This window comes from Hyperolius riggenbachi, chromosome 1, assembly GCF_040937935.1.
Source record: "Hyperolius riggenbachi isolate aHypRig1 chromosome 1, aHypRig1.pri, whole genome shotgun sequence".
NCBI classification, from domain to species: Eukaryota; Metazoa; Chordata; class Amphibia; order Anura; family Hyperoliidae; genus Hyperolius; species Hyperolius riggenbachi.
Window position 1 is genome coordinate 185891153 of NC_090646.1, and position 26353 is coordinate 185917505.

The 26353-nt window shown below is 43.8% G+C and overlaps 1 protein-coding gene across 2 annotated transcripts in view; it reads left to right on the forward strand.

Annotated features, from left to right (window-relative positions):
* The first annotated feature begins 9690 nt into the window (after nt 1-9690).
* Nucleotides 9691-26353, forward strand: part of SH3D19 (SH3 domain containing 19) — a 135793-nt gene continuing 119130 nt past the window's right edge. For both annotated transcript variants that reach the window (XM_068279106.1, XM_068279111.1), the window contains exon 1: nt 9691-10310. In XM_068279106.1, coding sequence (XP_068135207.1) covers nt 10217-10310 — 94 coding nt within the window. In that variant the 5' untranslated portion in view covers nt 9691-10216. The remainder of the gene's footprint in view (nt 10311-26353) is intronic.

Sequence of the window (26353 nt, forward strand, 5' to 3'; positions counted from 1 at the left end):
CTTGCTCTCAGAAGCCATTTTCTTCTAGGAAAGTGTTTTATAGTTGGAATTTCTTATCAGTAAAGGTCACACTGTAGTCACTTCCTGTCTGAGTCAGGACTGAGTCAGCCACTTACATACCTAATATTTACCTCTTTCAGGCAGAGAAAGAAGAAAAGGAACACAGCATAGTTATTTGTGTGCTAGGCACTGTACATACCCATGTCTATCTCATTATGCCACATGTCAGTTGTGGTATCCTTTAAGGCACCTTTTACGTCAGACTCAAGGCAGCCATAAACAATTTAAGATGAGAGAAGTTTGATCAACTCTTCTGATTGATTGAATAATTGGAAAAATCAAACCAATATACCATACACTTATGATCATTTAAAATAACTGCTGGAATAAATCATTCAGTTTTTCTATTTTTGCAAAAATTATTTGTTGTTCCCCAATCATTAAAAAACATATTTTCAATTTCTTGTACAATCAAATATTTTTATTGGAAAAAACAGAAATATTGATCAATATCAATCGATTGGATTGTAACGTGTATGGCCACCTTTAGTCTGTCAGACAAAAGCTTTTCAGTGGTGGTTAAATAACAATTTGTCCATAATGTACAATCATACAGCGGATAGGGGATCTAATCATTTCAGTCTCTGGCAGATGACAGGCACATGCTTGTATGTAAGATTTTCAGGATCTGCAGATGAAGCACTTTGTCTACAAAATAACTTGTAGCCAGGACTGGAGAGTAAAGGTACACACGCACTACATCCGCCAACGATGGGTCCGTCAGACCCAGTGTTGCCAACCTTTCACGTTATTTTTTACTGACAAATACCTAAAAATTTACTGACAAAAGATTCTTTGCACTGACAAAATCCCCTGCGCCGCGCCAAAAAATGGACGTGGTCACGCAACAGAATGTAGGCGTGGTCATGGGTGGGGCCAAATATACATGATTTTAGTATTGCTGTAAAAGGTCTGTCAGGGAAGTTTGAGCTCTGCCATAGTGTCCCCCCCCCCCCTTACCCCAAAATACATGTAATCTTACAGCATTTCACCAAAAATCCACGTAATCTGGCAGAGGTTCTTCCAAAATACAGATAATATGGCAGTGGTTCCCAAAAAATAGATGTAATCTGGCAGCAGCGATTCCCCCAACATACACATAATCTGGCAGCAGTTCCCCAAAATACATTTAATCTGACAGCAGTGGTTCCCCAAAAATAGGTAGCCCCAGGTCTATAGGTGTCCCCAGAATAGGTGGTCAGGGGTATAGATGTCCCCAGAACAGGTAGCCAGGGGGAGAGATGTCCCCAGAACAGGTAGCCAGGTGTATATGTGCCCAGTATATGTAGGCAGGGGTACAGGGCCAGTTCTAGACTGGCACATATGAGGGGGCAGTAAAATGGGTAGGGAGAAACATGTTCGAGGAAATTTGCCGCGGCGACGAAAGTGGACATGGCAAGTAAATGCACATAATGAGAGACAGCGTTTCCCCACTAAATGCACATAAGAGACAGCCTTTCACCAGTAAATGCACGTAATGACAGACAGCCTTTCACCAGTAATTGCACGTAATGAGAGACAGCTTTTCACCAGTAAATGCACGTAATAAGAGACAGCTTTTCACCAGTAAATGCACATAATAAGAGACAGCGTTTCACCAGTAAATGCACATAAGAGACAGCTTTTCACCAGTAAATGCACATAAGAGACATCTTTTCACCAGAAGATGCACATAAGAGACAGCTTTTCACCAGTAAATGCACATAATAAGAGACAGCTTTTCACCAGTAAATGCACATAATAAGAGACCGCTTTTCACCAGTAAATGCACATAAGACAGCTTTTCACCAGTAAATACACATAATAAGAGACAGCTTTTCACCAGTAAATGCACATAAGAGACAGCTTTTAACCAGTAAATGCACATAATAAGAGACAGCTTTTCACCAGTAAATGCACATAATGGCAAACAGCCAGTGTCCTCAGTATATGTAGCCAGCAGATATATGTGCCCAGTATATGTAGCCAGAGGTATATGTCCCAGTATATGTAGTCAGGGTTATATGTCCCTGTATATGTAGCCAGAGATATATGTCCCCAGTATATGTAGGCAGGGTATATGTGCCCAGTATATGTAGCCACAGGTATATGTGCTCAGTATATGTAGTCAGGGGGTATATGTGCCCAGTATATGTAGGCAGGGGTATATGTGCCTAGTATATGTAGCCAGAGGTATATGTCCCAGTATATGTAGTCAGGATTATATGTGCCCAGTATATGTAGGCAGGGGTGTATGTGCCCAGTATATGTAGTCAGGGTTATATGTGCCCAGTATATGTAGTCAGAGGTATATGTGCCCAGTATATGTAGCCAGAGGTATATGTCCTAGTATATGTAGGCAGGGGTATATGTGCCCAGTATATGTAGTCAGGGTTATATGTGCCCAGTATATGTAGCCAGAGGTATATGTCCCAGTATATGTAGTCAGGGGTATAGGTGCCCAGTATATGTAGCCAGAGGTATATGTGCCCAGTATATGTAGCCAGAGGTATATGTCCCAGTATATGTAGCCAGAGGTATATGTCCCAGTATATGTAGTCAAGGGTATATGTGCCCAGTATATGTAGCCAGAGGTATATGTCCCAATATATGTAGTCAGGGGTATATGTGCCCAGTATATGTAGCCAGAGGTATATGTGCCCAGTATATGTAGCCAGAGGTATATGTATCAGTATATGTAGGCAGGGGTATATGTCCCCAGTATATGTAGTTAGGGGTATATGTCCTAGTATATGTAGTCGGGCCGGGGGTATATGTCCCAGAATAGGTAGCCAGGTGTCCCCCCCCAGCAGGAGGGGGAGCAGCGCAGTGGAGGGAGAGCTGTGCCATCAGAGGTGGAGGAGGGGGGCCATCTCCCCCCCCCCTTCCCTCACCTTAGTGCTCTCCCTTGCTCGCTGTCCCCTCCGGAACTAAGTGCTGAGTGGCTGGCAGGCGGCAGCGAGCGGAACTTACCTGCGTCTCGTCGCAGGATGATTTGCCGCTACTCTGGTCTGGTCCAGACCAGAGCAGCAGAACTTCCGGCGCTTGGAGCGAGACGGAAGGTAAGTCCCAGCCGCTGCCAAACGCCACTCAGCAGTCAGCACTTAGTTCAGGAGGGGACAGCGAGGGAGGGAGAGCACTAAGGTGAGGGAAGGGGGGAAGATTGCCCCCCTTCTCCACCGCTGATGCCATAGCTCTCCCTCCACTGCGCTGCTGTCCTCCTGCAACAGGGCGGGCGGCCGATTGGCCGCCCTTACGGATGCTGCTGAATTTCTTACGGAATTCACAGGCAGCTTAATTTGTATCAAAATTTACGGGCTGCCCGTAACTTTACGGGCGGTTGGCAACACTGGTCAGACCCTCGGCGGACGTTCAGCCGACAGTAGCACGTGTGTACGCGCTGTCGGCAGACTGATAAGGCTGTTTCTGAACGATCCGCTGTATTTAGAGAGTTTAGCCTGTATAATTCCCCCTCCTCTGTGACTAACCACTACTGTAATTTGATCTCTCAACTGCGTCAGCTCAGGAATCTCATCTGCCATGGCAGAGCAGCTAATTTGTAAACACCGGATGTTAACCCTATGTCTGCTTCCATGAAAGCAGGAAGTAGACACACTGCAGAGATATTACAGGATTTATATCAGCTGTAACAAAGAAATGTTTTTCTTTAAAGGTTATTATGCTGCTGCGTATCTTTTAGAGCAGAGAGGAATTTATGAGTTCAGGGTCGCTTTAAATAAGATTTTTTCTTTCAATCTGAAAAATATAATAGTTTATTCAAAATTGTACCATTAATGAGCACCCTCTGAGATCTTTGGTTCACTATGGTCACATGATAATCGATAACTGGAATCACAGCCTTTTCTGTCCATTTTGGTTGCACTAATCAACACAGGCCAAATCTGAAACAATGAAAGCTTAATTAGCATATTAAAGACCTAAAGTGAAGTTTTCAGTACAGTTCATTTATTCCTTATTGTACCTTAAAGTGGATCAGAGATGAAATTTTACTCATTGCATAATTGTGTTCCTTTCCTATTGTTTATAGGGCATTTCTCAAGCCAAATACTTTTTTGTTTTTGTTTTAATACTCTAATTCCCTATAAACTAAACAAGCCACGCCCACCGCTTTTCAGAGAGCCAAGGCACTTTCAGACAGTAGCAAGGGCTCATGGGAGCTCAGTCTGGGCAGGAGGAAAGGGAGGTATTACTAGCCAGAGATTTCAGAGGCAGAGGGGAGGAGGGATTAGGTTTTTTTGCTCAAGATGCAGATAAGCCTGCCTCTGTGTAATGTTTACAAACAACATAGTTGCTGTCATTGTATCACAGGAAGAAATAATCATATTCTATTAAAGCTGTTTGCAGCTAGATTTGCTGTGTAAACTATCGAAACTTTAGATAAGATACATAGACAAGTTACTTGTTATAGTTAGTTTTTCATCTCGGATCCGCTTTAAGATAGAATTGGCAATCCAACGGGTAAATAACTCACCTGTTCCCCTGGGAATTCGGGGCGGGGGTAATTTAACAACAATGTCCACTGGCGAACAAGTGAGTTACCTCACATCTAGTGCTCAGCACGGGTGTTTGCAAGATTGCACCTGTTCTCGGGTGTGACACATTGATTTTTTTGTCTATGGGTACCACCAAGTATGAAACGATGATACATTGGTGTTGCAAACATTACTATTGCGCTGCATTAAATTGCATACGTTTAAAGCAAGTTCCGTGGAGAAGGGGCCTAATAATGGAAGCATGCTCCGATAAGCTTGTCAGCTACTGTGAGGAGCTGAAGTGTCACTTTTTGTTAAAGTATGTGTTAAGTACACATCTGGTGTGAGGGTAACCACAGTGTGTAATATGAGCCAATCCCTCCCTCAGGTTATTATTGTTTCCTCACAGACGCTTATCTGGTAATAGGATGTTTATACTTAGTAATTGTGGTCTATGACATATTAAAGGTAAATATTTTGCTAAGTTTAAACTATGCCTGGCCTTTTCAGCGTAAGCCGGGTGCCGTTTTTATGACATTTATGGTCTATACTACATACTAATACAGAGACACTGAATACTGAGGGAAAATGCGACTTATGATGAAGTTGTGCCTTCATATGAACTGCTCAATGTGGGCCGTGCATTGAGATTGTGGCACTGAGGCTGAAAGGACAATAAGCAGTACAGAAAACCATGCATTTTCAGTGTGCATTTTTCATTTTTTTGTTGCGCTTTTTTATGCATTTTGCATGTGCGTTTTCGTGTTTTTAATGCATTTTTGGTGTGTTTCGTGTTAGCATGTCTTATTGTTTGCAGTAATCAATGACGTAAAATACAATAGCATTTTTGAAGCATCAAAAACGTATGTAAAATTCCCGTATTTACATAGAGATACATTATGTGCATTTTTGAGAGTTATACGTTTTTACATATGCAGGAGAACAGAGGCGCCAAAAGGATAAAAGGAAGCTAAATGAGCTTAAAAACCAAATTCTTGGTAAATAGAGGAGGTAGTGGTGGACTTACCTCCTCCAAGTAGACACACAACGACTGTAGTAAAGACAGTCAATATATTTTATTTATGAACTCCAAATATGCAACGTGTTTCGCAGGTTTGATCCCGCTTCATCAGGCAATAACAACGGAGCAATAGCATATGTGGTCAGTAGAAGAGCCAGGCACCTCTGTAGATACGTTTTTACATATGGTCCATAGCATTGCATTAGCTGCAAAAATGCTAGCGTCGTCCGCAAGCTAACGTTTCTGCCTGGTGTGTATTTCCTGTCTGAGACACTGCTACGCTAACGGTGGGCATTGCACTCCCTGCAATAGCAGGAATGCAACACAGTGGATCAGGAAAGCAGCACTGCACGTTATCCGCACACTGCGTATGCGACAGTGTAGTACAGTGCAGTGTCACTACTTCACTGACTGTACTCTGTCACTCTGTACTCTTCACTATCACTGTTTTTGCACGTGTTTTGTAGTAATGCACTGCATGCAGTGAGTTACAATGCTGCACGCCGTTATACTGCAACGCGCTTGCTGCACTGTTGACATCACATGGGGGTGCATTACAGTGTGGTGAGTCGCGTTAGAAAAAACTGTAATGCTGCACCGCAATGCACCACTGTGAACATAGCTTAAAGGGAACCTGAAAATGATTGAAAATAAACACATGACGTAGCTGCAAATGAATATGACATACTAACCTCTCTGTCAGTTCCTCTCAGAAGCTCACCATTTTCTTCTTACAGTGATCCCTTCCAGTCCTGACAATATTTTGTCAGAACTGAAATATATCAGTTGCTGTCAGTTATATATCAGCAGCTGTCAGTTACAACTGAATGTGCAAGGTAATGTCCATGTTACCCTATGGCTCAAGTGGGTTATATTACAGTTTAACAGTGTGCTGACCAGGAAGCGGTTATGGGGTAATGGCCATTTTTAAAATGGAGGACGGAGAAATCCATTGATGACAGTGGACAAAAGGGACGCAGGAGAGCAGAAAGATCAAGGAGTAGACTACACAGCAGGTAAGTATGTATGGATATTTTGACTTTTTATTTTCAGTTCAGGTTCTCTTTAAAGAGAACCTGAACTGAAAATAAAAATTTAAAATTAACATACACAGGTCATACTTACCTCACATGTAGTTTGCTCATCAATCTCTTTCTCCTCTCCTGCATCCTGTTTGTCCACTGTGATCGATGGATTTCTCTGTCCTCCATTTTGAAAATGGCCATTACCCCATAACAGCTTCCTGATCAGCAAACTGTTAAACTGTAATATCACCCACTTGAGCCATAGGGAAGCATAGACATTACCTTGCACATTCAGTTGTAACTGACAGCAGTTGATATATAACTGACAGCAACTGGTATATTTCAGGTCTGACAAAATATTGTCAGAACTGGAAGGGATCACTGTAAGAAGAAAATGGTGAGCCTCTGAGAGGTACTGATGGTGAGGCAAGTATGTAATTTTCATTTGTTGCTACATCATCTGTTTATTTAAATAATTTTACTCAGTTCAGGTTCCCTTTAAGCTTGTTTGACACTTAGCAAGTTGTCATAACAGATTGTTAAACGTCATGAGAGAGCCATACAGATACTAGAATATTATTTATTTATTAAGCGCCCACATATTCTATGGCACTGTACAAAGTAAGAAACAAACATGAGGTACATAATAATACATACAATGGTATACACAAATATATAAAATAAAAAGTTGATAAAAAACACAAAATTGGTTCAAAATACTGAGTTGGTAATTAAAGACAAAATTAACATGACTTGCCGCACCACACTGCAAAACGACCAATGTGAAAGGCCCCATTAAAATATAACTGCATTGTGTTTTGATGAGATTAAACTGTCCATTGCACAATGGTGCAACAAGCATAGTGTGAAAAGAGCCCAAGGCTAGATTCAGGCCTCATTTCCATAAGCAGTTGATAGGCAGTGAAATGCCTCTCAACCACTCACAACTGCTTGCTGCTGCCTGGCAATTGCTTGATGCTCCTTGCTGCTGCCTGGCAACTGCTTGATGCTGCCTGGTAACTGCTTACTGAGCGCGCAGTTCAACTGAGAAGCTGCCTGGTAACTGCTTACTGAGCGCGCAGTTCAACTGAGAACTCATGTTAATCAATGGGCTTGTTCACACTTAGGCAGGGGTCACACTTGTCTTTCAGTTTCTACACTTTTCAGAAAACTGAACAGCTAATGTAATTTATAGAGAAAACTGACAAATTGCGCAAGATGTCATTTTTTATTCTGCGCGCGAAATCTACATTCAAGTGTGACCTAGCTCATTGATTAACATGAGTTCTCAGTTGAAAACAGTTTTTCTGTGCAGAAAACGCGCACGAAAGCCGACAAGTGTGACCCCTGCCTCAATGTGTTTTTCACGCACAGAAAAAAACTGACATTCTGCATCATGATTCTGCATATTTTGTCAGTTTTCTGCATCAATTACATCAGCTGCTGTGAAAAAAGGCACACGTTTTTCTGCATAGAAACACACTTGGTGTGCAGAAAACGAATATCTGTCCAATTTTATCGATCTGATGAAATTGGTTAGAAATCGATACAGCAGGTGGCCTGATTGATGGATTTCCATACCAAAATCAGTCAAATAGTGTGATCGGTCCAGGCAGAAAATCTAGGTCGATTGACAGCAGGTTGAGAGCAGCGGCAGATCGACGGCCCATAGCGTCGCACTGGATTGAACAGTGCAACTCTGCGGGTTAATAGATTTTTTTTATAGATTTAATTGAGAAATATATTGAAAATCTGTCAGATTTGATCTGACAGGAACCTATCTAATGGTCTAATCTGGTGGCCATTTATAGGTGGATGGCGACCTTAACAATGCTTCCGATCGATTGAGATCTCCCATCTGGTACAATTGACCAATTTGATTTCAAATTAAAAACTCAATCTAATGATCGATCAGGCTGGCATGATGGGGCATCGAATCTGCCAGAAATTGACGGGAAAAATCGGTATACGGACACCTTAAAGGACAACTGAAATGAGGGATATGGAGGCTGCCATATTTATTTCCTTTTAAGCAATACCAGTTGCCTGGCTGTGCTGCTGATCCTCTGCCTCTAATTCTTTTAGCCATACACCCTGAACAAGCATGCAGAAGATCAGGTGTTTTTGACATTATTGTCAGATCTGACAAGATTAGCTGCATGCTTGTTTGTGGTGTGATTACCGCAGCCAAATAGATCTGCAGGGCTGTCAGGCAACTGATATTGTTTCAAGGACACCAGATGTGAAAATAGTAAGAGAAACAGAGGGGGGAAGAAGGCATATACTATCACTTGCCCTGATGCCCACCGCTCCCCTGTTTTCCTGTCTAGCCCCATCATACCTCAAAGCCCCCCGGGACCCTCTTCGGGGTCACCAGAGTCTGGCTTACTGCGCAGGCCATTCTGCATTCAACAGTACCTGCCTGTGGTTGAGAGCGCACTACGCATGACATCATTAAATAATGCGCATGCGCTACCGGCCACAGACTGTAGGACATGCGCAGCCCGGCCAGCGCCTGCACAGTAAGGCCGACTCCGGCACCCTGAAAGAGGGTCCTGGGGGTGCTTTTAGGTAAGATGGGGGCTAGACAGGTGAACAGGGGTAGCGGTTGGCATTAGGGCAAGTAATAGTATATGCTTGCCCCCCCCCCCCCCATTTCTCTTACAATCACCGCATCTGGTACCCTTTAAGAGAAAAAAAAATATGTCATCATCCATATTCTTCTTACTCCCTTTAAGAAATATGCATTCAATCAATGTACTGTAATATTGATAGCATATATAGCCTTTTTCAATCACATCTAGCCAGACTTGATGCCCATGTCAGTTACATCAATAATAATGTCTCTTTTCAGATATAGAATATATCTAGCATGGAGATGTTTGTCACCCTGAGGATGGATCCGTTTATCTATAAGAAGAAGCCATTTGGAGCAGCAGGAGCAGGCAGTGTGCCTTCCTGGCAGGCAGCATGTGAAGGCTAGGCTTGCTGAAGCCATGACTGATCCACTCACACATGCCTGCACCCATCTCCTTGCTGCAGGTACCTCCTCCTCCCCCCTCCTTGTCCTCCTCCCTCCCCCTCCGCCTTTTGTTTTACTATCACAGGGAGACCGAGAGAACAATTTCCTGTTGACACCGGAATATTTAGAAAGTGGAGAGAAGGAGGAAAGGAGACAGGAGCGACAGCAGCATCAGCGTGGAAGTTCCCTGCTGCCCCCTCCTCATTCCCAGCTGAGGAGCGTCCCTGATGGCTGTCTGACTAGCACAGGGGAAGAAGGCCCTGCTTGGATGCATGCTCGCCCAGAACAAAGTTTGTGTGCCAGGGAGAGAGGGGCTGCCTATGTGGAAAGCTGGGTGACAGGAGGAGAGCGGCAGGCTGCATGTGTCATCGCCGGGGAATCAGGTGCGCAGGCTGACAGCACACACATATACACGGAGAGCTTTGTGTCTTGTGCCTGCCTGCTGCAGAAGGGAAATCATTTCAATGGATGGGAATGCCTGGCGTTTAGCACCGTGTAGTGTCACACACTGATTACACCTCGGCCTCATCTGGGGACGAGGAGCCTCTTCTGTGCGGACAAGGAATGTGATATTTCTGACTCTTCGCAACATTGTTGCCATCTATGCTGTCTGCTGATGGCTGAAGCCTGGCTGGAGGAAGAGGAGGAGGAGCTGAGGGACAGTGCTGCCAGCAGAAGACACAGGAGGTCCAACCTCAATCAAGCTACAGGTAACCATGGGGAACTTGCCATGCTTTGTGGTGGATAAATCTGCATTTCTGCACACTGCTGCTGCATGGGGACACAAAGCATGCCAGTGGAGCCTCTGTAATCCTTTAGGGACTTTACACTGATTAGCCTGATGACAGGCAAAATAGGTATTATCCTCTTAGGTGGAATATGCGCCGTAAGGAGCAGGTGGAATCCATCAGCTCATATCATCTGCCAGATTCCTGGAGTAGGTTGGCTTGTAATGTGTACCTTCAACATTATTGATTCCTTCACTTGAAGAAACAAACATGTAAAGCTATAAATTCATAACATTAATCATTCCCAAGATTTATTAGTAGGTGTGGATAGAGTTCAGTATTCCATTGCCAAATCAGGAAGTTCTTTACAACATACAGTTCTCCAGAAGTCTTTTATGTTGAAAAGCTGTCAAATGCAAAGGAGTATTCTAAACCTGTCGGTGCTTCCTTTTATAGACCTTGCGTTTTCACCATGATTGGTGGTTCTGTGCCCATTACTCAGAAGTTGTCATAGTTCACTGTTGCTTCATGCTTTATGTTGAAAAAATACTGCTGGGTCAGAAAGTGTCTTCAGAAGCAGTTGGTGGTCCTGCTTTTGACCTTGTGTGTTCAGCATTATTACTTGTTCTGTGCCCTCAATCAAAAGGTCTTCATAATCCTGAGTCCCAGTTCCTGTTTTCTGTGGAATAAATGTTGTCCAAAGGTCCTCTACTTTAGGTCCTCCAGAAGTTCTGCTTTGGTTCCAGAAAATCTCCAGAATGTCAACAGAAATGCCTTTATATTTCATTGTAAATGCATTTCCTTTTAAATGTGAATGAGCTTATTGATTAACTTGGGCTTTACGACTTTACGTGAAAGATAATCTTGGTAAGTTTAAACCCTCCCTACGACTTTGTTTACACAAACATTTTTCAAAACGGCAAACACTGCATTTTTAACTCCTTTGAAATGCCCTCTTGTCAATTCCTATTCATGGCAATGTGTCCAGACACACAAGGCATCTTATGGTGTCCTGTTTTAGGGAACCTAAACTGAGAGGGATATGGATTTTTCCTTTTAAACAATACCAGTTGCCTGGAAGCCCTGCTGATCTCTTTAGCTGCAGTAGTGGCTGAATCGCACACTTGAAACAAGCATGCAGCTAATCCAGTCTGACAGTCAGAGCACCTGATCTGCGTGCTTGTTCAGGGGCTGTGGCTAAAAATATTAGGCCCGGTTCACATTAGCGTTCCAGGTCCGGCTTCCCCGGACCCGGAATGCTCCGTACACAGCGGATGGTGAACGGATACATTGTTAATCAATGTATCCATTCACACTCATGCGCCGTTCGGATCCGATCCGGGAACGCAGCTCCGGGACGGTCCGGCTTTTTTTCCAGTCCGTCCCGGTGCGGCTGCGGACCCGGGCCGGATACTGACCCGAACATGCGGCCCATACTGTGCAATGAGAAACGGATGTTTCTCATCACACTGGCAATAGGACCGGATGCTTCCAGCACCGGTCCTATGCCACTTGGGGGGCCCGGACTACACGCCGGTGTCCCCCATGCTTGCGGTGCCTTTCCGGCACTGCAATGTATCTAGTTCCGGCTACTTTATTGTAGCCGGAACTGATACATGCATCCGGCGCAACTTGTGGCCAGCGCAGAGACCCGTACGGTCTCTTTGCGGCCCCCGGACACTTGCGGACTCGAACCGCAAGTGTGAATGGGGCCTTAGAGACATAGGATCAGCAGGAGAGTCAGGCAACTGGTATTATTTCAAAAGGCAAAATCCATATCCTTCTCAGTTAAGGTTCCCTTTAAGTGCATCTAATGCTAGGTACACACAATAAGATTTTCTGGCAGATTTCCTGCCAGATCGATTATATTCAACCTGTCCGATCTGATTTCGATTGATTTTCCGTAGACGTGAATGGAAAATTTATCTAAATCAAATCGAACAGGTTAGTTATGATTGATGTGGCAGGAAATCTGCCAGAAAATCTCATTGTGTGTATTATGCCGTGCATACATGGCTCGTTTTATGCTTTGGATCGAGCCAGCGGCTCGATGACGGCGCATCCCACGCGTGCACACGGATTGATTGCCGCTCGTCCCCGCCGGCGCGTCGTTATCACCGTTCTATTCCCTGCCATTGTCCACCGGCGGGAATCGAGCGGGCGCGGGTCGAGCGCCATGATCGGGCCAGCTGAATATTATTAGCTGGTCGATACGCGGTACAGAAACGTACCATGTATCCCCAGCATTAGGCATAAGTAAGGGTGCATACACATCCAATTTTGGCCCTGTTTGCACTTGGACACTTCGGCAGCTTTTTGCGCAGTGACACATATAATCCTATGGAATTACTCACACTGCAGCATGATTGCGATGTCTGCTAATTGCAAATGTGCTGCATGCAGCATTTTCCAGGAGTTTTCAATGTGATTCTCATTTACTGAAATGAGAATCGCATAATCGTGGAACATTGCAATGCAAAATCAATCGTGCTTTGTGATTTCTAGTGTGAATGGGGCCATAAATTAGCAAATTTTATCACCTCCATATAATATGAGGGTCAACAGGTTTAAAAATACTATGAACAGATTGTGAAGGTGAATCTTATCACCTCCATTTACTTTAGGGGCAACAGATATTGTATACTATGAGCAGATTATTGAGGTAAGATCTCATATTACATAGAGTTGGTAAAATTGCTGAGTGATAGGCCAATCATAATTGAAGGTGTGTACCAGGCTTTAGTGTGTCATTTATCACACAAAAAAGTAAAATGTGCTAAGGTGTGTAAATGCCATGTGTCATGTTTGTCTAATAGCTGCTGATGAGCGCAAGAGGAGCACCGGAACAAAGGCTGTGTGCACTTTTCCAATCATTCTGAAAAATGTCTATTGTCTACTAGTGGACATTTCAGTTCTACACAGTAAATTGAGAATGCCTCATATACATAAACTATTGCAATATAAAAAAATAATTTCCTGGTGATATTGTACTTGGTTTCTCCACTTTTGTAGATGTTTCTATTCTGTTTAAACTAAAATGTTGCCAAAGTAGAAAATAAGACATTATCCCTGCAAAAACAATTTATTTGAATGCAGTTGTAATATGGTTACTTTGAAAAAACAGTACAGATGTAAGCAAAGCCATAGTAGCTGGTGCAACTTCTTTGGGGGCCTTCAATGCTGGGACCAAGCATTGTCTAACTATTCCTAGAATTACTACTAGTAAGACATTTGGAAAATAATTCTGTAAATATAATGCCATATTTCACACAAATGGGGAGAGCTTGTTATAATAATCCTCCTTATGAAGCATAACAATAAATAAATAAAAAGTGTACACAGGCAAGTTCTAAGTAGGCTTAATATTATATGTACCGATGCTTATCCCAAATGATTTCTTGTTGGAAGTTGACTGACACAGATCTTACATCACACTGACCGCAAGCTTGCTGTGGTCCTAGCACCCACAGAGTAATGTTAGGGTGAGTGTACACATTCACACATAGCCAAACAGGGCAGCTAGAACCTGGCCAGAATAAGCCAGCAGGGATGCACTCCTTTCTCCCACCTGAATGAAAGGAATTGGGGAGGGGAGCCAGTACACGTCACTACACTGTGGCAGATAGTTGTCCCGATAGATACGACAAGCAGGGCTGTGCTCTACTTGCAACACTAGTCTTGCTTTCTAATTTTTATTGTTGACTTTAGTTGTGCTGCTAATATTTGCAAACAACACTTCATACTCCTTCGCTTTAAATTTTTATATCCGCACATTGGTGTTCAAGATACCTTTCTAGGATGTTTTGGTGCAATTCTTATTATATGCTTGACTTTTGCTTCTATAAAATATACTTATCCTTTTGTTAATAATTAATATGCCGGCTAAAAGTATATTGATGGGAATATTTTATCTTTACCTTCCAAGAAAACACTTAGGCCCTTTCAGTTTTGTATATGTAACTGGTTTGGAGTAATTGATAATAAATCTAGGTGTTGTCTTGTTGGCTTAGGATGCCTGACGTTTCATCAGGAAAGGTCGCCATACACTATTAAATGATTTTAATAGATTAGTCGTTAGGTTATTTAAAAAACATATTCTAGCACTAATTTTATTAAAGAGCACTTGAGGCACAAATGACAGAGCCTGACATTACAGTCTCTGTCTAAATGATGCCTCGGGGAGAGGGGCTAAATACTCACCTAGCCTTCCCTCCTTGGCAGTGCAGTGGCGGCTATGTTTCCAAAAACTGCCGAAGCTCTTTGAAAACCGTCTGCGTAGTTGCGGCCGCCGCCAGCTTTGCAGCCACCAATCAGGCCGCAGACTGCCGAGCTGGGAGCAGTGCTGAAAAACAAATGCCAGGGCATTGGAGAAGAGGTGGAGCAATCACTTGCCTGGAGGGATAATGCCAGGACAGGTAAATATGAATCCTGCTCCATTTCCCCCCTCCTCCTCCTCCATAATTTTGACTGAGCATGTCATGACAGACTCTGTCAGTTTTGCCACAGATACTCTTTAAAACTAGGGTGCATCTGATTGATTGTCCAATCATAATATTAATTGAGTGTTGAACAGAAAGAGATGTTCTTTTTCAGCTTGGCATGAGTGGGTGTTGGGGCAAAATCAAGCAGATGTAGCACTCGGGTAATGCTCTCATAGCTCTTACAACGCTGAGCAATACAATGTTAGCCAAGGAAATCGTCACACCAATGTTACATCAGATGTCTACTGATATCTGATGTGAAACCAAATGGTGCATGACAGTATCCAGGTACACAACCCTTTTTAGTCAGATTTCCATGGATTGCATCATTTAAAAAAAAAAAAATGGTAACACTATTGTTGGGACTGCAGTGCACACTGTACAACACTGAGTCCCCGTTCACACTTGGGCTCTTTCAGCCGGCGCCAAGCAAAGCACTGCAGCACATATAATCCTGTAGGATTATTCACTGCGTCGATTGTAGTGCAATTGTGATTTCCGATCATTGCAAATGTGCTGCATGCAGGAGCGTAATTGTGGAAAAGTCACCAAATATCTCAATGCAAGATTGCAATGGCATTTTGTGATTCTGAGTAATAACAGGGCCAAAGACTGGTTCATACTGCCAGTGCTTTTCTAAGCGCCAGTGATTTGACGAGCACTTGTTAATATAATCCTTTGTGTGATTTAAAAAAAAAATATCACTCAAGTGAGAACACTTGCATAGCATTACAACAGCAAGCGCTTTGCAAACCACTGGCGCTTAAGGATGGTTCACACTGGGGTACTTCTGGGGAGCTTTTCAGTGCTTACCTAATCCTTGATGATCGACAAAGGGCTGTGACAAACGTATACCTATGGGAACGTTCTCACTGCAGCGTTTGTGATTTGCATAAATCGCAAACGTTCAGCTTGCAGCATTTTGGGGGTGATAAGAATGTGATTCTCGTTCTGGAAATCACAAATTGCGAAATTTTGTGCTGCAAAAATTTGTGTTTGGAGTCCAGGGGCCATATGCAATTCACTTTTTCACCTGAGTTTTCTCCTACGAGAGAAATTTTCAGCTTCCAATTAAAATATCATTTTAGCACATTGCAATGGAAGAAATATCAAAAAGTACTATTTTGAACTTAAATACATCAGTAAGAAACTGAACAAAATACTGGGTGCTGTACAGTAAAGCCCTATCCAACAGGCAATAGAACAAAAAGATGGTAGAATAACAACGGTTATTCAATTGAGAGCATAATGTCCATGTGTACAAAGAGATATAACGTACAGAGTAGCAAATAATCACAATTGCTGTATAAAATGGCCAACCTCTTGCTATTACATATCAGTTACTGAATATTATTACATCCTCATGATGGAACATGTAGCAATACATCAGAAAAGTACAATGAAGCAATGTCAAAAATCATCCAATAAATTGCAACTAATGGATACAATTGTTACCCAATAACAACACAGTGAATGTGCAGTAAGCACAGGGTATGAGAAGATGCTCAAAAGTCCCACAGTTTCAGTTGGAAAACTGCGGTACCTCCTTTTTCTCAAGGAAGAGCCTCTTAAGGTGGCCACTAATGAAACAATCTTGATTGTACAATCTTACCAAATGTATATAGTAGAAGGGGAAACTGAGTGAATTTAATTTGACTGGCTACTTTAGATAATCTCTCCATATTATATAGAAGTGGTAAGATTGTACAATCAAGATTGTATCATTAGTAGGCACATTTAAGGTCCGTACCCAACTTAAGTTGGCTGCGATGGCCGATAACAACTGCCTCAGCTGGTAAACAGGCGTGTGATCCAGACACTCAAATGATTCTCCCTGTGGATCGACTCACCCCCATCGACGGCCAACTTCATTGTTTATGCTGCTCCGTTGTTCCTCCCCCAGCCGCCCCATGGCAATATAGCATGCAGTCGGCTACACAGCTGATATGGATCTGTACAGCTGAGCCCAGCGATGTCGCCCAAGGGGATCAGGTTCTAATCCCCTGCAGACGACATCAGTAGTTAGGTGTGTATGCACGCTTGGCCCCGTTCACACTGCACGCATTTCCAGCCACGTTTTGGAAACGCGTGCAGGTGGCCGACACGCACGACATCAGACATTGCATAGAGTGCAATGTCTGATGTTCACACTGCATGCGTTCCGGACCTGTGCGGTCCGGGAACGCATGCTGCACGCATTTTTTGTAAAAACGCGTGACTGTCCCATTCACTTTTCAGTGATGGGATCAGCCACGCAACGCACACAAACGCGGATGGCGTGCGTTCGCATGCGTTGCGCTCCGCATGCGTGGCTGTCCACGTTTGTGATGTGAACGGGGCCTACGATGCTTTTTGCTATTGCTTGACTGTGTTTTTTTCTGATGTATTGCCAAGTTTCCTCGCAAGGATATGGCTTCACATCATACTAATGTATGGTAAAATAATTTAATAACCGGGTGGCTATGTGACCAAAGTCGGAGCTTTTGGCTCTTCCAACTTTATGCTACATTTTCTGGAAGAGTCCTTTTTGACAGTCAATGCTTATTGTCCTCTATTCTTAAATCACACCAACTGAGAGGGTGATGGGGGGCTGACATATTTATTTCCTTATACACAATGCTAATTGTCTGGCTGTCGTGCTGATTCTATGTCTCAAATACTTTTAGCCGTAGCACTTGAACAAGCATGCAGATCAGATGTTTCTGACTGGATTAGCTGCATGCTTGGATAACCCGCATTGCCATAGCCTAACATTAACACGGCAGCCAACAAGCATTATACAGACATCTTTCTCGGGTATAGCCCTGTTTCCTCCTCTTTTCTATTAAAGGGGGAGGGACTTGTGGCCGACACATGATAGAGCAACTTCGAGCAAGTAGAGAACAATGTGCCCATTTGCTGTTTTAGAGATCTGACGTGCTGAACCTCTAAAGCCTCGTACACCCATACAAGAACTGTCCACTGCTGGGATTGGGACTCAATCGAGCAACAGTTCAGGTTCCTCTGTTCTTCTGCACAGACATGTCACTTACCTAGAGGTTATAAGGCCTAAAGGTTGCAAAGGAAAGGCTTCCAGCATGCATGGTAAGTGGAAGAACAATGCACTTGGGGTTCACTTGGGTGTTGGATATCAATAAGGATCAAACATACTGAATCTTTAGGCGACAGTGAGAGGAGTCCCGTACACCCGCAAGATTCTCTCTTTGTTGGACGTCCTGTCCAAGTATAATCTAGGGCTGAGGAGTCGGAGTCAAATTTTTTTTTTTTTTTAAATAAATCCATAGCCTTTGTAAAAATTAGACTAAGAAGTTGTATTTGGGGCAATTTTGGATACCTGGAGTCAGTGGTTTCATAAACTGAGGAGTCGGATTTTTTTTTTGTACTTACTCCACAGCCCTGGTATAATCCAGTGTATATATATATATATGTAGCTGTAGTGAGTGACATTGTGGGACACCTAGGTTGGGGTTTCCCAAACTTGTCCTCATGACCCATCAACAGTGCATGCTTTGCATGAAACCTCACATATGCACAGAGGGGTACTTAGTGTCTCAGCTATATGTATTAATGAACTGTGTATTTACAGAAAACATGAACTATTGGTGGGTCAGCTCTGACAAATGCTGTGTTGGATTCTTGGCCAAGACTGCCTCAAATGGACGCCTGTGATGAGTTCCTTGTAGTGTGTGTACAAGACTTTACACTAGCTGGAACGACAGGATTGACTGAGGACCGCAAAGCCTCTATGGTATCCTAGGTAAATATCTTACCTGAAGTGAATTTCCTTCAGGTTCACTTTAAAAGAGACCTGTATTGAGTTCAATAGTGTGGTGGCTATTGCATAAACAGAAAAAAATGCTAATTACCATAATAATAATAATAATAATAATAATAATACTAGTTACCTTAACCCGTTTAAAAATGGGCTAGGTCTGTCACTAATCCGCCGTGCCCAACACACACACACACACACACACACACACACACACACACACACACACACACACACACACACACACACACACACACACACACACACACACACACACACACACACACACACACACACACACACACACACACACACACACACACACACACCTTCTAGCCCCGTCCTCCTCCGGCTCTCTGCAGTGTCTCTGTGTCTTGTCCCTGCACGAGCACAGTGCAAAAAAAAAGCACTGACACGGACAGATGCAGGGTCACTTGCATATTATGTATAGAGATTATTATTATTGTTATACCATTATACTTCTAAACGTATTATACTGAGTCAATGTTTCAGAATAAGTTTATAGATCAAATGTTTGACTACTCTTGCCTAAACTATCTACATGCTTGTTCCAGCTGTGTGTCTCACAATAGAACCTGAGCAGTCACCCTAATAAAGAACTATTTTTAATGGGAGCCATAACAGGCTACATATTTATCAGCTCTGAATTAAAATACTGTATATAGCTGATGATATAGGTGAATTTATGCATTGTTGTTTTCAATTGAAGTCAAGGCCACTTGGTTATTGTTTAACCCAATGATCTGGTAATAATTCACTTGAGAGATCAATTCCCTATACAGAGATGGAGGAAGGAGACATAACAGGTGTGCGAGGCTTATCATGGATTACACTACCCTTTGGGGCCTGTAAACATGGACATAAGGCAGTAATGCTCCCGGGAGCTGCTGAGCACTTGGTTCCAAAAAGAAGACAATGTTTCAGTACAAATGCAAGCATGACAAGAGGTAATAAAATAAAATCTAAAAACAATTACCCAGTTAGCACCATCTGCCACACCATTATACTAATTAGAGGTGTTATTTAGGTGTTAACAAATGACTTTAGGTGTGTACACATGCTATACTGAACTCACCACAAATTAGTATAAGGTGTTCCCTGAGCTTTTTCTTTAATGCTGGGAATACACCATGAGTTTTTTCAGTAGGTAGATGGCTCAATAGATCATTTCCGACAGGTCCGATCTGATTTCGATTGTTTTTCTGATCGATTTTTCTCAGAACTGAATGGAAATCTATCAGAAAAACAATTGGAAAATTAGCATAAAGGTCTGGGATGCCAAATCTTTAACATGTACCCGAGGCAAACCTTGGGTACAAAAAACACATACCGGTATTTGCCTAAGAAGTGAGAAGCCTCTGTATCCTAAAGAGGCTTCTCACGCTGTCCTAGAGTCCCCCGTTGTCATACATGGCCCACCCAAAGAATTCTGGCAAGGGCTTGTTAAAATAAACATTGGGGCCATGCACCCCTTCAAACGCACGTGCGGCTGTACTACATCGATTGGCTACAGTTTACTGCATGGTGCAGCACTTCCGGGCTTACACCAGAACAGTAGCGTGGCCCCAAAGTTCCAGATGGTCCTGAATAGAGATGGCCCAGCCTTGGAGAACTCATGGAGAAGCACATGATCAGTTTGATCAGCTGATAGATTTGTAAGCCTCTGATTTGCTGTGAGGACTTCCTGGTTTAACACATGATCATGACCAGCAAATCAGAGCCTTACAAATCTATCAGCTGATCAAACTGATCATGTGCTTCTCCATGAGTTCTCCAAGGCTGGGCCTTCCCTAGTCCTGAGCACCAGCGAAGGTCTTGTGGATAGCGTGGGAACTTCTGGAGCATCTAGATGTTTCCCTCTCCTCAAGTGTTTTTTGTTCTTGTTTGTTTTTTCACCTGATATATGCCTTGGATTTACTTTAAACAGCCACCCCCAAGTTCATTGCTGTCATCATCCTCCCCCCCCCCTCCTTAGGGCTTGTTCATAGAGATGACTCGAACCTCCGGAGTGGGGAGGCGAACTTTGACAACTAGAAACATTTATGCTGGCCACAAAAGTGATGGAAAAGATGTTTCAGGGGGTCTAACACCTGGAGGGGAGCATGGCGGAGTGGGATACACACCAAATGTCCTGGGGAAAAATCTGGATTTGACACACAGCAGGGTTTAAGGGCAGAAATCGCATTTATTGCTAAATTGGAGGCCTAAAGTGCTTTAAAACATCTTACATGTGTCTACATCAATCAGGTAGTGTAATTAGTGTACTGCTTCACACTGACAGAGTAAACTCGCTGTGTAACGCACCGCAAACAGCTATTTGTGTAGTGACAGCCGTGCTGGACTGGTGCGCACCATGGCGAGAGTGCAGGCGATGGCGGTTTTCAAGCCCATATGGTCGGGCTGAGGTAGCTGAATGACAGAACAACAGTGACTGAGTGTCAAGCTGATCGAATTTGGTCTGTCTGCAATGATGCATCGACCTTATTATCTATCTTCTTGGGTCAGGTGTGCCCCCAACCCTAACACACTCATTTAGCCGGTCATTGCTTCATTGTGATACGCAAGCCCCTTCACCGCGGCAAGGTAATGATCACGAAGGGGAATTGACACATGTACATGCCTTTTTGTTTTGTTGTTGCAGCGCAGCCAGATAAATTAGGCAGGCATGTACACACACCAGAAAAAATTGTTATTGGTTTTGTTAGCAACTGCTGCTAGCAGCAGCTTTAAAAATTCAGGAATCCGCCTGGAGTCCTGGACCCTATTGGCGGTGGCGGAGAAGGCAGTCAAGCGGCCTGAAGGGAGAGATGCTGTGTGTGGGGACTGACTTGGTCTTCGGGCATGCCTGACCGTGCTTTGCAGACCAGCCATCCGTGGTCAGATGGACCCTTGACCCAACGCTGTGTGCCAGAGATGACACCACTTGCCTTTTAACATCACGGTACAGTTTGGGTATAGAGATGACACCACTTGCCTTTCAACATCAAGGTACAGTTTGAGTATAGCCTTTTTTGAGAAATAATTGCGTAATGGTATCTTACACTGCAGTGTGTGGCTTTGCGAAGGCTGCTTTTCCTCAGGTGGTCATCCCATTGCAGTTTGTGCTCTGTAATCATGTGCCTTCGCTAGGTAGTTGTCTCTACGCGGGTCTTGGTCTTTCCACGGCTCAAATTTCGGTGGCAGAGAGTACAGATGGCACTCTCATCTAAGACAGATACACACAAAAATGTCCACACCGCTGAGCCCTGGGATGATGGCACTTTGGTGATGGCTGCCAATGGAGTGTTAAGTGGGGTGGCAGAATCAGAGGAGGAGGAGGAAGATATGTCACGCTTCCGTGCGGAAGATGAGGTGTTCTGTGTTAAATAGTCAACTACGTCCTGACAATATTAGGGGTTGATGGCATGTGCCTTCTTTTGAACACTGTACTTTGGTCGATAAGGGCCGCACGAAATCATGACTGCACGACCTCGAACAGACCTTTCGGGTGGCCTGCCACTGTCTCTGCCTCTTGTTTTGTCCATAACAGGGGGGGGGGGGGATGAAGTGAAAGGTATGCACTGACTTGACTCATACAATGTGCAGTCACACAGGTGCAGTGACTGGTATTACTATACAATGTGCAGCTGTCACACAGGTGCAGTTAACAGGTATGCACGGACTGGTATATTAAACAGCGTGCGGTCGCACAGGTGCACTGAACAGGTATACAGTGACTGGTATCAATACAATGTGCAGCTGTCACACACACACAGGTACCCTGAACAGGTGCAGTGACTGGTATATACTATAACCCTGCTTGCGGTCATGTAGGTAGGTGCACTGAACACATATGCAGCGATTGGTATTACAAATGTAGCTTGCACACACAGGTACCGTGAACAGGTAGTCACTGAATGTGCTGGGCCTGGCAGTGGCACAGTACTATAAATACTGCAGCCACACAAGTGAGGGAAATGGCCGACGCTGCCTGCCTTTTATGGGGGGGGGGGGGCGCTCCAGGAGGGAGTGTAGCCTGATTGGCTACCATGTGTCTGCTGACTGTTATGTAGAGGGTAAAAGTTGACCCTAATGATGTAGTATAGAGGGCGGGTCGAACTCGCATATAGTTCGCGTTTGATCGCGAACCGGTTCGCGGTCGAACCGTTCGGGCCATCTCTACTTGTTCACACTTTGAGCGTGTGCTCAAAAGTGCTTTTAGAATCCCTTTTAAGCGCTTGCGATTTTAGAAATCACCCTAAAAGTTCTTGTGCAATGTTTTCCTGTGAGAGTGTTCACATGTGAGCGTTTAGATTTCTTTGAAATTGCAAATGCGCTACATGTACCATTTTCTGAGCGCTTTGGCTCAATGGAAGGTATAGGGAAATCGCAAAGCGATTGAAAAAGCGCTTTGTATAGTGATTTCCCGAGCGCTTTTATGAATAAATACATTCAATATATTCATTTGTGGGTCAAAGCGTTCAATTCCTGACGTCAAAAACGAATCGCTCAGGAAAAGCGCAGGAAAAAGCATTTAAAAAGCCCAATAAATCGCTCAGTGCTTTATTTGTGAACAAGGCCTTAACCCTGCGCTGGAAGCTGCTCCATCCTGCATCTAAAAAGCTGCCCTGGTGCCAGAACACTGCTGCTCCCTGCAGTTTTGAAAGATTCTTATTTGTGAGGAAAATCCCATAGATGTGAACTATGCAACCCAAGTTGAGAAAAATGTTTTTCTTTTGTTTGTTTATAATATGCATTTAATAAAAAAATGTTTTTGAACAAGTCATCTCACACTTCCATTAGGTGGTGGCAGGAGGGGGAGGGGCTGCAAGATTCTCTATAGCTAGTCACCTGCGGAGGTCTTTATCAGCCGCCCCAGATGAGTTTAATTTAGAGTGTGTACAAAGCTTTAGGCTGCTTACACGCAGGGACGTTACAGGCGCACGTTAGTGCAGCCTGTAACGCTCCCCCAATGTACAGCAATGTAACACAAGTGGGCTGTTCACACTGCCCACGTTGCGTTACATGTAACGCTGCACGTTCTTCCGACAGTGCAGCATGCTACGGCGTTACAGCGGCTTAAGTTAGACTGTTTGCACATGCTCAGTCATGTTGGGGAGGAGCGGAGAGCGGCCAGGCACATGGCTAATTAGTATTCACTGCACGTTGTGACGTGCAGTGTTTACTTCCTGGTGCGGCCGCTCTGTGCGGCGATTGGCCGGCGGGACCACGTGATGCCGCATGCGTCCAAGAGTACGCATCACGGCATCAGGGACGCCAGAGTGAGCTGCACAACGCGGCTCACTCCGACGTCCACATCGAAGAGCACCAGGCCTTGCGTTAGGTGCACGTTATGCGACCTTAACGTAGCACTTAACGCAACGTCTTGGTGTGCAAGTAGCCTTAGTCTATGTACAGAGTTGTGCTTTAATAATAAAACCTAGAAGTTAGCAGAAATCTTGTTTATGGGTCTCTGTTGCATCTGAGATTTGGAAATAAGTAAATTTATTCTTCTTACTGAGCACTTGTGGGCAGAAATATGCAAATCTCTCCATTGTGTGTTTGCAGCCATCTGTGTCTGTGTGTCTGTGTATAGAGCATATGTACAGGTGTATATCCAACTTGCATACAGCTGTTTCAGGCTTAGCTTCTGTTTACTCTGACGTCTTGCCTTTCCTGTAGTTGCAGAAAAAAAGGCAAAGCAGGCCGAACTCCAGCAGAGTAAACACAGCAGCTTGCGAAAATTTTGGTGACTACAGAGAGCTTCATGCAGGTCCTCCTCAAAGCCAGACTTTAATAGCTATTTATAAACTGTGCAAACTGAAGACACAGGAATTTCTTTCATTGAAGTGGGCATGCTTTTCAAGTGCAAAATCCTTTATAAGACACAACTGCGTGCCTTTCATTATTTCGTAAAAGAAATGATTGGCAACATTTGTAAACCTAATAAACTATGTTTCATTTGGCGCACAAAGTACAAGCTAAAACCAGGATTTGCTGAAAATAGTAACAGTAACAGTAATAATTTAATATGTTAAAAAAATAATTGAGGGCCCTTTTCCACTGGCTGCGATGCGATTTAAAAAGCGCATCACAGCCGTTTTTCTCATCGCTAGAGCACCGCGATAACATGTAAATCACGGTGCTCTTTTTCCAGTATGGCGCTTCGATCGCAATTTGTTTTTTGCCGAAACGCAATTGCCATCCTGCGCGATTCTCGTCGCAATCGCGTTACATTCCCGGCGGCGGTACAGCAGAACGCTGACAGTGGCAAAAGAAGCCTGCGTGATCGCAAGCGCAGGTGATTTGTGCTTGCGATTGCGCTTGCTAGTGGAAGAGTTTTCAGATCTTGCCACAGATTCTCGATTGGATTTAGATCTGGACTTTGACTGAGCCATTCTAACACATAGATATGTTTTGTTTTAAACCATTCCATTGTTGCCCTGGCTTTATGTTTAGGGTCATTGTCCTGCTGGAAGGTGAACCTCCGCCCCAGTCTCAAGTCTTTTGCAGTCTTCAAGAGGTTTTCTTCCAAGTTCACCTGTATTTGGCTCCATCCATCTTCTCATCAACTCTGACCAGCTTCCCTGTCCCTGCTGAAGAGATGCACCCCCGAGCATGATGCTGCCACCACCATATTTGACAGTGGGGATGGTGTGTTCAGAGTGATGTGCAGTGTTAGTTTTCCGCCACACATAGCGTTTTGCATTTTGGCCAAAAAGTTCCATTTTGGTCTCATCTGACCAGAGCACCTTCTTCCACATGGTTGCTGTGTCCCCCACATGGCTTGTGGCAAACTGCAAACGGGACTTCTTATGCTTTCTATTAACAATGCCTTTCTTCTTGCCACTCTTCCATAAAGGCCAACTCTGTACAGTGCATGACTAATAGTTGTCCTATGGACAGAGTCTCCCACCTGAGCTGTAGATTTCTGCAGCTCGTCCAGAGTCACCATGGGCCTCTTGACTGCATTTCTGATCAGCGCTCTCCTTGTTCGGCCTGTGAGATTAGGTGGATGGCCTTGTCTTGGTAGGTTTACAGTTGGGCCATACTCCTTCCATTTCTGAATGATCGCTTGAACAGTGCTCCGTGGGATGTTCAAGGCTTTGGAAATCTTTTTGTAGCCTAAGCCTGCTTTAAATTTCTCAATAACTTGATCCCTGACCTGTCTTGTGTGTTCTTTGGACTTCACGGTGTTGTTGCTCCCAATATTCTCTTAGACAACCTCTGAGGCCCTCACAGAGCAGCTGTATTTGAAATGACATTAGATTACACACAGGTGCACTCTATTTAGTCATTAGCACTCATCAGGCAATGTCTATAGGCAACTGACTGCACTCAGATCAAAGGGGGCTGAATAATTATGCACACCCCACTTAACAGTTATTTATTTGTGAAAAATGTTTGGAATCCTGTATGATTTTCGTTCCACTTCTGATGTGTACACCACTTTGTGTTGGTCTTTCATGTGGAATTCCAATAAAATTGATTCATGTTTGTGGCAGTAATATGACAAAATGTGGAAAACTTCAAGGGGGCCGAATACTTTTGCAACCCACTGTATACAGCATTAGAATTACAAACTGATCATTCTGAACATGGGATAGGAGTAAAACCATCCATCTGAAACAATATTAATTTCCTTTTAACAACTTTTACCACCACTACAGTATATCGACATCCTCTGTGACTTCATCTACAGTAAGCCACAAGGACGTAGATATAAGATGTGTAGCTGAAGCACAGCTGGGCACAGTTGGGCTTGCTCCTGT